The sequence below is a fragment of the Vombatus ursinus genome, unplaced genomic scaffold (assembly GCF_900497805.2).
Source record: "Vombatus ursinus unplaced genomic scaffold, bare-nosed wombat genome assembly UNPS02014870.1, whole genome shotgun sequence".
NCBI classification, from domain to species: domain Eukaryota; kingdom Metazoa; phylum Chordata; class Mammalia; order Diprotodontia; family Vombatidae; genus Vombatus; species Vombatus ursinus.
In genome coordinates, this window is record NW_020954648.1 from 7,525,284 (window position 1) to 7,538,326 (window position 13,043).

General features: G+C 38.6%; 1 protein-coding gene across 1 annotated transcript in view; it reads right to left on the minus strand.

The window, feature by feature from the left end:
* The window catches only part of DGKI (diacylglycerol kinase iota), a 543,147-nt gene that overhangs the window by 31,730 nt on the left and 498,374 nt on the right, over positions 1-13,043 (minus strand). The window contains exon 30 of the mRNA XM_027842255.1: positions 1,419-1,456. Coding sequence (XP_027698056.1) covers positions 1,419-1,456 — 38 coding nt within the window. The remainder of the gene's footprint in view (positions 1-1,418; positions 1,457-13,043) is intronic.

The window sequence follows — 13,043 nt, forward strand, 5'->3', positions numbered from 1 at the left end:
AAAGAGAGAAGGCTTGAAAAATAAATCCATGACTATAATAATGGAAGGAGAGAATTGGAAGAGACAGAGGATTGAGTGAAAAAAAGAGAAGAACTCTTGCTTGGCTGTTTAGTTATTATGGATGAGAGCCTTCTAGGAGGAGAATTCTCATGTAAGACTTCAGAAATGTGCTCAGGGAATTGATCAAGTACGATGCAGATGGCATGAAACATATCCAGTGTAGATTTGGGGATGTATTCTAATGGTGATGTTCACTTACGATTCAGTTCTTGGTCATAGTTCCCTCTGATGTTTCCTCTGTCCCTTTTCTATTAGTCATTTATTTTTTCTTCCCTCTAGACTCAAATAATTGTATCTTACAGATGTCATGCCTGAGAAGCCCTGTACTTGTGTCTTCCTGATGGCACATATCATCCACTGGATCCCCCAGACATAACAGCCAGTAAATAATGAAAGTGGAAGAAAATGCAGTGTGTTTGTTATATAATGGGAAGTGGTAGGGGGCATAGTTTATGCTTTCAGCAGACCCATATACTCAAAGTTTACAGATGTTTAATTTCTAACTGCTGAAAATGTGGATTAACACTGACACTATCTTTTAAAAGAGGTTTTATTGCTACCTTTTGATTTTATATCACTGTAGTTTCTGGATCTACTACCCCTCCCTGGTTGAATCCTCCCATATAACAAAGAATAACAGTTAAGCAAAAACAACAGATAAAGCAACCTTCTATTATAAAGTACGTACCATTCTGCCCTAGTAGCCTTTCTTCTTTTTTTTTTTCTGAGAGGAGAGAGGTATTTTTTTTTCTTTATCTTTTTATGAGTCCACTCTCTAAAACCTTTTGCTTTGAAGCTAGAAGTAAAAGCCTCTTCTACATTCGAGTAAATTTTACTTGCACCAAAATTACCAAGTTTCATCTTTAGTCCCACAGGAGAGAAGACCTGTCCTTCAAAGGTTCATTCCCCCCCAGAACATATGATGCTGAAATAATCCTGAACTACCCAGCTGCCCTCTGGGAAACACGTTTCAGTGGCTGTCAGAGCAGTGTCTGCAAGAACACGTTGTGATGGTCTCTAAAAAGAAATCTCAGTCCCTCAAGCATCCATACTTAGAGATCAGGGACTAGATTGGATGCTTACTCTATTTCCTGCCAGATACTCCATCTATTTTAATTGATCGACTTAATTGCCTTAGGGAAGCTACTTAACTTTCCTTCCCAATAAAAAAATGTGGAAGCTACCACTATTCTCTCCCCGATCCCACCTCTGATCTTAGTAGTTGATACCTTTTTGTTAGCATGCAATCTAGCTCAGCCAAAGAAGACAAATGGCAGATGGGCCTTGCTCATGACAGAAGCCTGCTGGCTTGAGGTGAGGGATGGTATTGATTTATGGTGCTTAGAAGAATTTCTTACCTTCATTAGATCTCCAGCTATGACTGCCTGTACAAGTGCTGTAAGAGACAAAAGAGAGACTTCCTATTAGTTCTAGGACCTCCTTTTGAAATATTTTCAAGGTCCGGGGACCTCATGCTCTCAAAATACAATTAACATGTGGGACAGGAAGGAGGAAGGTGTGTGGAAGAAGAGTATAAATGGGGCAAATTTGTGAAATTGATTAATTAGCCTTCTGTATACTCTTCTTAGCTTCTAACCCACCCAGGTACCTTCCTATGGCACATAATAACCCTGGATTTAGCTTCTTCGTACTCTTCATGTACTACTACCCAGAGCTTGTCACGGTCATGCTTTCCCAGTAATACTTGTTTTAGATTTCACTGACTTGGGAACCAAGGTATCAAATCATTTGTCTAAAAAAATTAATCTCAGCTAAAGGGAAAAAACTAGAAACTCAGCAAGGCAACAAGTACAGTGTAGTAGTAGTAGTAGTAGTAGTAGTAGCAGAAGAAGAAGTTGTCTACTACTACTAGCATTGATATAGTTCTTTATAAACTAGCATTTATATAGTTCTTTAAGGTTTACAAAGTACTTTGCACCGTCTCCTTGTTTGATCATCATGGTGACCCCATGTTAATCTTATCCCCATTTTACAGATGAAGATACCGTTAGCTACCATCCTATATCTCTCCTTTTTGAGGCTACACTTGAGAAAGTTGTCTGCAATTAATGCCTCCGCTTCCCTTTTCTTACTCTCTTCTTAACTCTTTACAGTCTACCATCCAATTTCATCACTCAACTGAAATTGCTCTCTCCAAAGTTACCCATGATATTTTAATTGTCAAATCTATTGGCCTTTCATAATCCTCTTCCTTCTTGACCTCCCTGTAGCCTTTGGCATCATTGATCACTTTCTTATCCTTGATATTTCTCTCTATGTGTCCATGACACTACTTTATCCTGGTTTTCCTCTTATGTAACTAACTGGTCCTTAGTCTCCTTTGCTGGATTAAGCTCTGAAACTGTGGGTGCCCCCAGGGCTCTGTCCTGGGTATTCTCTTGTCCCTCTGTAATGTTTTGCTTGGTGATCTCATTAGCTCCTACAGATTCAATTGTCAGTTTTATGCTGATGATTCTCAGATCTACTTGTTCGTCCCAACCTCCAAACTCACCTCCAAATGCCTATTAGACATCATGAACTGGGCAATCGGTAGACATCTTAAACTCAACACTTCCAAAACTCAACTCCTTATCTTCCCTATGCCCTTCTCAAATTCCTGTGTGTAGCATATCACACTCCCCCCCCAGTCACCCAGGCTTGCAATCTAGGTGTCATTCTTGGCTTTTCCCTCTCTCTTTCACTCTCCATATCCAATCTCTGGACAAGGCCTGTTGATTTTACCTTCATAACATCTCTTTTATATACACACTCCTGTTCCCTGGCACTGCCAACCACCTGGGTGCAGGCCTTCATCACCTCGCACATGGACTACTATAATAGCCTGCTGGTGGGCATTTGTGTTTCAAGTCTTTCATCCACTCATTTGTCAAAGTCATCCTTCTCTCAGCAATCATATCTTTTTTGCAAGTGCTTTGTAAACCTTGAAGTGATATATAAATTCTAGCTGTTATTATTATTATTGCTGTTAATTATTTTATCTGCAGACCTGCTGCATCCCACTTCCTTCCTATTCCCAATAGAATATAAGCTCCTTGAATGCAAACAAGTATTTTTTGTCTTTTTAGCTACAATACTTAGTATGGTGCATGGCACAGAAGAGTATTTAATACGTTTGGTGAATTGCCTTGAACAACACTATCATCTACCTCAAAGGGTTGTTGTGAGGGAAGTACGTTGGGAAATGTTTTTATACCTTAAATCAGGGGTGGGGAATCAGGGTTTGTATACCTTAAATCAGGGAATGGAGGCCACAAGGATTTGTTCTGTGAAGTTTGGATTCAGTCAAAGGGCCACATTGAAGGACTTAGAGGGCCACATGTGGTCTTGAGGCTGCAGGTTCCCCACCCCTGCAAATCACTGTATACATGTGAATAATGGTTTGACTATGAAAAGGAAAAGCTGAAGTGTTTCTTTGTCTTCAGTTGCCAAGATATTATCTCAACGTTTCTTAATGGAGGTTTGGGCATTGAATGTTTTTGGTTTTTTTTCTTTTTTGGAGGCAATTGGTATTAAGTGACTTGTCCAGGGTCACAGAGCTAGTAAGTGTCAAGTGTCTTGAGGTCAGATTTGAACTCAGACCCCCCTTATTGAATGCCTTTTGATTATTTTTCTTTCTTTTAATTTTTCCTCCATTTGTACTTACAGAAAACTATCTGCAATTGCTGTATATATGTGTAATATATGAATATATGTATGGGGGCAGCTAGGTGGTGCAGTGGATAGAGCTCTGGCCTTGGAATCAGAAGGACCTGAGTTCAAATGTGACCTCAGACACTTGATGCTGACTAGCTGTGTGACCCTGGGCAATTCACTTAACCCTGATTGCCTCACCAAAAAGCAAAAAAAAAAAAAGGAATGTATGTATGACAGAGAGAGTGAAAGGCAGACAACAAGATGCCTTCCCATAGGTATTAAGCCTCTTTATGTTTGATTTTAATTTTTCTCTATGCAATGTCTAGGGGTAACCACTAGTCCATTAGTCATTTCAGGGTTTAAGGTAAAAGAAAAAAAATGTTACATTTACTGTCTTTTGGCTCTTTTTTATCCCCAAGACACTCTGGGACTTGAATGATAGTAGATGACATAACAGGGAAATATAATTCTCTCTGTTTGTCTCAAATATTATCCCTAGATTGAGTCACATGAAAAGAAGTTTATACCTTCTTTTCCATAGAAAATGCCCCCACCTCATTGAGATACATGTTGCTTAGTCTTCTCATTAGACTGGACTCAGAGATGCCAAACAGTTAGTACAGAACTCTCCATAAGAATCTACAAGCACGACCTCCAATTTAGTTCTAGAAATATATTCCAGTAACAATTCTGAAGCCTGAGGTGGTACCCCTGCATTTCAAGATGTCCCATAATGCATCTATTCTCCTTCCTCTCCTTACTAGCTCCTTGAACACAGTATAGGCATCTCTACTCATCTGTATTTGAGTCTATTCGCTCCCTCCCAGACTCAGTTCTCCAAGAGACAAGCAGCAAATGTAATCATGAATAATTTCTAAGTGCCAAGCTTCAGTATGGGAAGCAAGAGGGGTTATTTTTAAGTTGCACACTGCCCCAGGGCGACCATTATGCAAACATTAACTGGCACAAAGCTCATTTCTCTTCTTCTGACTAATGCTATTTCCTATGAGAACTGAAGCTTTAGATTTCTTCCCAATAAAGGAGAAATCTAAATTGCTCAGTATTCTGCTCCAGACAACTTCTTCTAAAAAAAAAAAAGTCTTAAGAACAAAGAAAGAACAGGCTGTTATGATTAGAGCATCTTTTTTTTTTTAAACTGTTTCTTTAACGCTTTTCCTGGAGTCTGGCCTGATTTAAAACTTTCCCATAAGGCAGAAACCACATTTCACAAAGTGAAATTGTTAATGGAAGGAAGAATACTGAGCAGGGGAAACACTATGTCAGACTCTTCAGCTGAGACTTGCAGAACAGACAGCCCAGATACAGGGGTATTGAAAAGTTTACTTGGAGAGAGCAGGAGATAAAGAGGTGTGACATAACAACATTACAACAGTTAAGGATGTCATGAGTAGCAGAGTTTTTGAGTAGTTTATTTCCTTTTAGGGCTTTTGCTTGAAATTTCAGGAGCTGCCACTAAGTGAAATGTGGCTGGATACTGTCTACGACTAGTAGACCATTCTTTTAGGTTTTGTTTTGTTTTTTTTTTCAATTGCATGAAACTGAAAGGTCATAGATAAGCACAGGATCACTTGGGTTTTTTTTCCCCCTTTTTTAATAAGTTACTAAAATTACAGTAAAGGCAGAGTAGTAGCTATAATAGGGGTTCTTAACCTTTTTTGTTTCATTCATCGGCCCCTTTGGCAATTGAGTAAGGTCTATGAATCCTTTCTCAAAATGATGTTTTAAATGCATAGGGTTATAAAGGAAAACAATTGCACTGAAATGCTGTTGTCAAAATATATATGTTTTAGGAGACAAGTTCAAAGTCTCCAGGTTAAGAACCCAGAGCTAGAAGGCACTTTGATGATCAGATTGAGTCCTTCATTGCTCAGTTGAAGAAACTGAAACTCAAGGAGACAGTGATTTGTTCAAGGTTACACAGCTAGTTAATATCAAAGTCAAGACAAACACACAGGTTTCTCTATTCCCAGGCTGGATTTTTCCCTCTACACCCAGGCAGCCTCAGATATTAGCTAACACTGATTATTAACCCTTGTATACTCAACTTTTTGTTCAGTCGAGTTCAACTCTTTGTAACCCCATTTGGGGTTTTCTTGGCAAAGATACAGGAGTGGTTCACCATTTCCTTCTCCAGTTCATTTTACAAAGGAGGAAACTGAGACAGTTAAGGTTAAGCGACTTGTCCTAAGTCTCTGAAGCCAGATTTGAACTCGGGAAGATGGGTCTTCCTGACTCCAGGCACATGCAAATTTAAGAAAGGCCATATATGTCAGACAGAGCCAGGAAAACATTAGCTCAGATCCCACCTCTGGCACATACTTGGACAAGTCACTTAAACTCTCAATGCCCAAAACATGATCAAAGGCTAAGAGTTGGAGAGAAGGTGCTGATCTGCATGAGTGGAGGGAGTTTCCTCATTGAGGAGTTCCCTGTCCTCAAATCACAGGCTTATCCCTATTCTTATAATTTAGACACACCTTATAAGACATACAAACACCTATGTCTAGTACACCTCAACTGAAATCAGTTACTTCTTAATTGGTGCTATGATCCTTGATCATTCCCTCTCCCCTCATTCCCCATGTCCAATCAATCGCTTCCAATCAGTTTTTGCTTCTAAAATAGCTATTCCTTTCCTTTCCAGCCATACTAGCAACAACCTAGTTGAAGTTCTCATTATTTCTTGCCTGTTTTTATCTGAACTATTATAACAGCCTACTCTTTCTATCCCCAATTGTTGCCCTCTCCAATCCTTCCCTGTTCACGTAGCTACCAAAAACAATATTCCTACTGCACAGTTCTGACTATGTAGTTACCCTATTCAAAAACTTCTGGGACTTCTGTTGGATCCTGAATAATTTGCAACTCCATAGGTTGGCACAGAAATCCTTCCCCAGTCTGGCTGCAAACTGCAGTACCTCTCCAAACTCATTCCTCTCTGAGCATTCCATACCTCAATCAAAGATTATGTGCTATCCTTCCACTTAGTCCCCCCCCTTTGGACATCCAGCCACGGAAACTTATCCTCTTCCATGCCTGAAATAGCTTTCTCTCTGTTCTCCCTTTCCTCCCCAGGCAGAATAACTTGGGGCAAGAGGGCCCAAAATTAAAATATTAAACATAAGTCAAGATCTCATGATGGCCCACCGTATAAATGAAATAAGGTAATGATGGCATAATACTTCACAAACACACACCCACCCTTCTTCTGGCCAAGGTGCCCCCTACTTCTTTGCATGCCCTCTGAATTGGTTATATCTTTTACCTTGCTTCCAGATATCCTTATACTCCTTGCTATTCAATTGCTTCAGTCATATCCAACTCTTCATAACCCCATTTGGGGTTTTCTCGGCAAAGATACTAGAGTGGTTTGCCATTTCCTTCTCCAGCTCACTTTACGAATGAGGAAACTGAGGCAAACAGGGTTAAGTGACTTCCCCAATGTCACACAGCTAGTGTCTGAGGTCGGATTTGAATTGAGGCCCAGAGCTCTATCCACTGCACCACCTAGCATTCCTTTGTACTCCTTTTTCAAGTACTATTACTTTGCTACTCATGTCAAGTTAAGGGACTTGTCCAATGTCACCTATATAATAAGTAGCAGTGCTTGCTGTGACTGCTGTACCTGAGGCAATTGGATATGTTGGCCAAGTCTAGTGGCCTTAGGCAAGTCTCTTAATGCCCCTAGGCCATGATATAATAAAGTCCTTGGCCTCTGATGCTTTCCTAGATTGATGATTTTATAATCCATCCCTATCCCCATATCTGATAGCTCCACTGATAGATCTAAGAGCCAGATATGGATTTGTCTTTTTATCTCCACTCAAATGCAGACAAATTTCCACTTGACATCTCCATAAAATAATTATAATAGCTAGCATTTATGTAACACTTTACAAAGTGTTTTACTTCTCATTTGATCCTCACAGTTCAGTGAGATAAGTGCTATTATTGTCTTTATTTTACAAATCAGGAGATTGAGGTTTAAAGAGGTCAAGTGACTTATCCAGGGTCACAGAACTAGTATGTGTCTAAGGTAGGACTTCAATCCACGTCCATCCTGACTCTGAGTCCAGCATTCTATCTACTGTATCATTTAGCTGCCTTTTCTGTACCTATCTTACATGTTTTACTTCTATCCTTTAGGCCTCTAAAAAGAAATTAGGTTAAAAAGCATACCCATATTTCAGACAGTAATAACCCTCTCAAAAGTGGATGGAAACTATTTTCAATCGAAGTAAAAAGATCTTTATTTTCCAAGGTCAGGATCTGCGATGGTGGCAATGAGTGTGCCTTTATATTTAAGAAGATTATGAGTGCCTAGGTCATCCAGTCATCAGGGACACAGTACAAGACTTATCAGTAAAGTGTAGTGAATTAATCATTGTTAGCCAAGGGCAGTTTGACCCAAAAGCAGATGGAGTTGGACAAAGTTTTCTTCAATAAGATAAAAACAAACAAACCTAAAGAGTTAATATAGAAGAGATCATCTCAGTAAACATACCATCATCATGTCTACCCCTAGCAATATGGTCATATTAAGGGAAGGTGGAGAATGGCAGAAGACAAATTCCTGTATCCTAGCCTCACTTGCAAAGATATATTTGGAAAAATAAGTTGTATTTACAACCTGAACTATTTCAAATGTCCATGCAAAGCAGGTGGTAGCCGGATGTGGGGAAAAGCTAAGTGATTAGTTTCAGGTCATAGAACAGGACTAAGAAGTATCATGACTCTCATAGCAATGCAGCACAGTAAAGTGAAAGTGCTGGATTTGGAGACAGGACCTGGATTTAATCCTGATTCTTCCACTGTGTGACCTTGGGGAAGTCAATTAACTCCTCTGGGCCTTATTTTCTTCATCTGTACAATGAGAAAGTTGGGCAAGATGACTTCTATGGTTGCTTCTAGCTCTAAATCTATGATTCTACTATTAGCCCACCCTACCTTTCCAGAATCAGATTTGTTCACTATCAACTTGTCTCTCATTACATTATTAAAAGATTTAGCAAATTATATGTAAGCTTTATCTTGCCTGGGGGCTAAAATGTATGTTAGGCTAAATTTGAGTTTGTCTACTATTTGTGCTCTGTTCAATCATTTTCAGTCATGTTCAACCCCATTTGGGGTTTTTGTGGCAAAGATACTGGAGTGGTTTGCCATTTTTTTCACCAGCTCATTTTACAGATAAGGAATTGAGGCAAAAAGGGTTAAGGGACTTGCCCAGGGTCACACACCTAGTAAGTGTCTGAGGCCAGATTTGAACTCAGGTCCTCCGGACTACAGGGTCAGCACTCTATCCATTGCACCACCAAGCTGCCCTGTCTACTACTTAGGTATTTACTGAGTATCCATTGAGTACAGAGATTGGAAGGGTGAGGAGGGGGGTGGAGCCCAGATGGCAGAGTAAAAGCAGTGACTTGCTTGAGCTGTCCCCCAAACCTCTCCAAATACCTGTAAAAAATGGCTCTAAACAAATTCAAGAGCAGCAGAACCCACAAAAAGACAAAGTGAAACAAATTTCCAGGCCAAGACAACCTGGATACTTGACTGGAAAGGTCTATCACGCCAGGCTGGGAGAGGAGTGCAAGTCAGCATGGGTGTGCAGGCAAAGACCAGGACTCAGAAAACCTGGAGTAGACCTCAGGGGACTTAATCACAGGCAGCTGTGGTGGGTTCCAGCTTCTCAACCCACAAATGCCAAAGACAACTTAGAAGGTCAGTAGGAAAGTTCTGAGACTACAGTGAGAGAGAAGCTCAGTCTTGCCTCAGTCCTAGTGCAGCCCCAGGGCGGTGGCTGCTTCCTGAGCTCTTGGCCCACAGACAGAGGGGGAATTGAGTGGTTGATCAGAGGAGGATTGCAGGGATCTCTTTGCTGGTGTAGGATTCTCTTGCTTTGCCTGTGCTTGGATCTGGGTCACAGTTTTGGGTGGCGGTCCTGGGGTGAGGAGGGGCGCTGGCATGGTGGAACTTGTAGTAGCAGTGGAGAGGGAATCCTCCTCAAAGTTCCAAGGCAGAAATGAGTGCTTGTGGTCACTCACAGACCAGAGCACAGGCCAGGAAAGAAGTAAACACCTCGCCCTTGATCATACTGCCTTGAAAGAACTGAAAACTTATAGGTCCCTAGAAGTATCTCTGAAAACAGCTGCACAAAACCCCCAAAGCTTGGGACAGTACATTCTCCACACTGGAAGCAGACCCTACCTTAACAAAGAGTTTAAAACTCAAGTAATTGGCTGGGACCATGAGCAAACTGTGCAAAAAAAGTCAGACCATAGAATCTTTCTTTGGTGACAAAGAAGATCAAAACATACAACCAGAAGAAAACAGTAAAGTCAAAGCTCCTACATCCAAAGCTTTCAAGAAAAATATGAATTGGTTTCAAGCCATGAAAGAGTTCAAAAAGGATTTTGAGAAGCAAGTAAGAGAAGTAGAGGAAAAACTGGGAAGAGAAATAAGAGTAACGTAAGAAAATTATGAAAAACAAGTCAACAGCTTGCTAAAGGAGACCTCCCAAAAAAACTGATGAAAATAACACCTTAAAAAATAGTCTAACCCAAATGGCAAAAGAAGTCCAAAAAGCCAGTGAGGAGAAGAATGCCTTAAAAAGCAGAATGAGGGGAGCAGCTAGGTGGCGCAATGGATACAGTGCCAGCCCTGGAGTCAGGAGGACTTGAGTTCAAATTCGGCCTCAGACACATAACACTCACTAGTTGTGTGACTCTGGGCAAGTCACTTAAACCCAATTGCCTCATATTAAAAAAAAAAAAGGCAGAATTGGCCATATAGAAAAGGAAGTCCAAAAGCTCACTGAAGAAAATATTTCCTTAAAAATTAGAATGGAACAAATGGAAGCTAGTGACTTTATGAGAAATCAAGACATTATAAAACAAAACCAAAAGAATGAAAAAGTAGAAGACAATGTGAAATATTTCATTGGAAAAACAACTGACCTGGAAAATAGATCCAGGAGAGATCATTTAAAAATTATTAGACTATCTGAAAACCATGATCAAAAAAAGCCTAGACATCACCTTTCAAGAAATTATCAAGGAAAACTGCCCTGATATTCTAGAACCAGAGGGTAAAATAGAAATTGAAAGAATCCACTGATTACCTCCTGAAAGAGATCCCCAAAGGAAAACCCCTAGGAATATTACAGCCAAATTCCAGAGTTTCCAGGTAAAGGAGAAAATATTGAAAGCAGCCAAATCTGAAGGAGGTATGGTAAAGAGATGTAAAATGAAATGAAGAAAACCAGAAGAAATAAAAAAGAATAATCAAAACATATTATGAACAAAATGATCACAAAAGAAATAGAGGAATATCTTCAAAGTATAAAATAAATGAACTATCAGAAGATCATATAGATATCTTAAATAACTCAATCTCAGAAACAAAAATAGAGCTAACTGTAAATGAACTATCAAATAAAATCTCCTGATTCTGATGGATTAATAGGAGAATTTTATCAAAATTTTAAAGAACAATTAATATCAATACTTCACAAATTATTCTCAAAAATTGAGAAAAAAAGCACCCTACTATAATCCTTCTATGAGACAAATATAGTTGTAATATCTAAACCTGGGAAGGCTAAAACATAGAAGGGACACTGTAGACCAATATTTTTAATGAAGATTGACTCATTTAAAAAATCCTGTCAAACAGACAATAATCTACACTGTGATGCAGGGATTTATTTAAGAAATTATTCATTATGACCAAGTGAGATTTACATCAGAAATGCAAGGATAGTTCAACATTGGTAAAACCAACAAGATAACCAATTATATCAAAATCAAAACATTCAAAACCACATGTTATCTCAATAGATACAAGGGGGAAAAAACTTTTGACAAAGTACAGCATTCATTAATGCTAAAAACCCTTCAAAGTAGAGGCATAGAAGGACCTTTCTTTTACTGTCCTAAAAATATCTGTCTAAAATGAAAACAAAGAATCATATACAATGGAGATATATTAGTACCTTTTCCAATAAATATGGGAGTGAAACCAAGGTGCTCATACTCCCTACGCTTATTCAATTTAATTCTGGAAATTCTAGCAAAGGCAATAAGATAAAAGAAAGAAATTAAAGGCAAAAAGATAGGAAAATGGACACTAAAACTATCCTTATTTTTTCATGATATGATAATATAATTGGAAAAATCCTAGAGAATCAGCAAAGATACTAATTGAGACAATTCAGCAAAGTTGTAGGCTACAAAATGAACTCTCAAAAACCCCTAGAATTTCTATGTAATAATAACAACAAAGTCTAAGAAGCAGTAATAGGAAAAAAATCTCATTCCAAATAATTACAAAATGAATAAAATATCTGGCTATCGACCTACTAGAGCAGATAAAATAACCACATAGATTCTATTATAGAGATTTCCTTAAAGAATTAAAGAACAACTTAAATAGCTGGAAGAATATACAGTTTTCTTGGCTAGGCTATAATAAGACCTAATGATAGCAACATTTATACAGCAATAACTACATGCCAAGAATTGTGCTGAACATTTTATAATTATTACCTTATTTCATCCTCACAAAAACCTGGAAGATAGGTACTTTAATCCTGATTTTGCAGATGAGTCAAACAGAGGTTAAGTGACTTGCCCAGAATCACTCAGCTTGTGTCTAAGTATATAAACAGTTCTCAAAAGAATTGCAAATAAGTTACAACATGACAGAATGCTCCAAATGACTAATAAGAAACACAAATTAAAACAACCCTGAGGTTTTACCCCACACCCTGAAAATCGGCAAAGATGGCAAAAAAAAAAAATGGCAATAGTCAACGATGGAAGGGTTATGAAATGATAAGTACACTAATACATTGCTAGTGGAGCTAGAAAGCAATTTGCAAGTATTAAAAATAAAGTAACTAAAACAACCAATTCCTTTAAATCAGAGATTCCATTGTTCCATTCCATTAATGCTAAAAACCTTATACTCCAAGGAAGCCATGGATAAGGAGAAAATCCCATATACCCCAACATATTTATAGTAACACTTTTTGTGATAATAAAGAATTAGAAACAATGTAATAATAGCCAACCTTTATATAATACTTACTATGTGCCAGGCACTGTGCTAAATGCTTACAAATTACTATCTCATTTGATCTTCACAACATTCTTTGAGATAGAACTATTATTATTATCTCCATTTTACAGATCACATAGACATGAACAATGTGAGAATTTGTTTTACCTGACTATGCATATTTGGCATGAGGATTGTTTTTCTTCTCTCTCTCTCTCTCTCTCTCTCTCTCTCTCTCTCTCTCTCTCTCT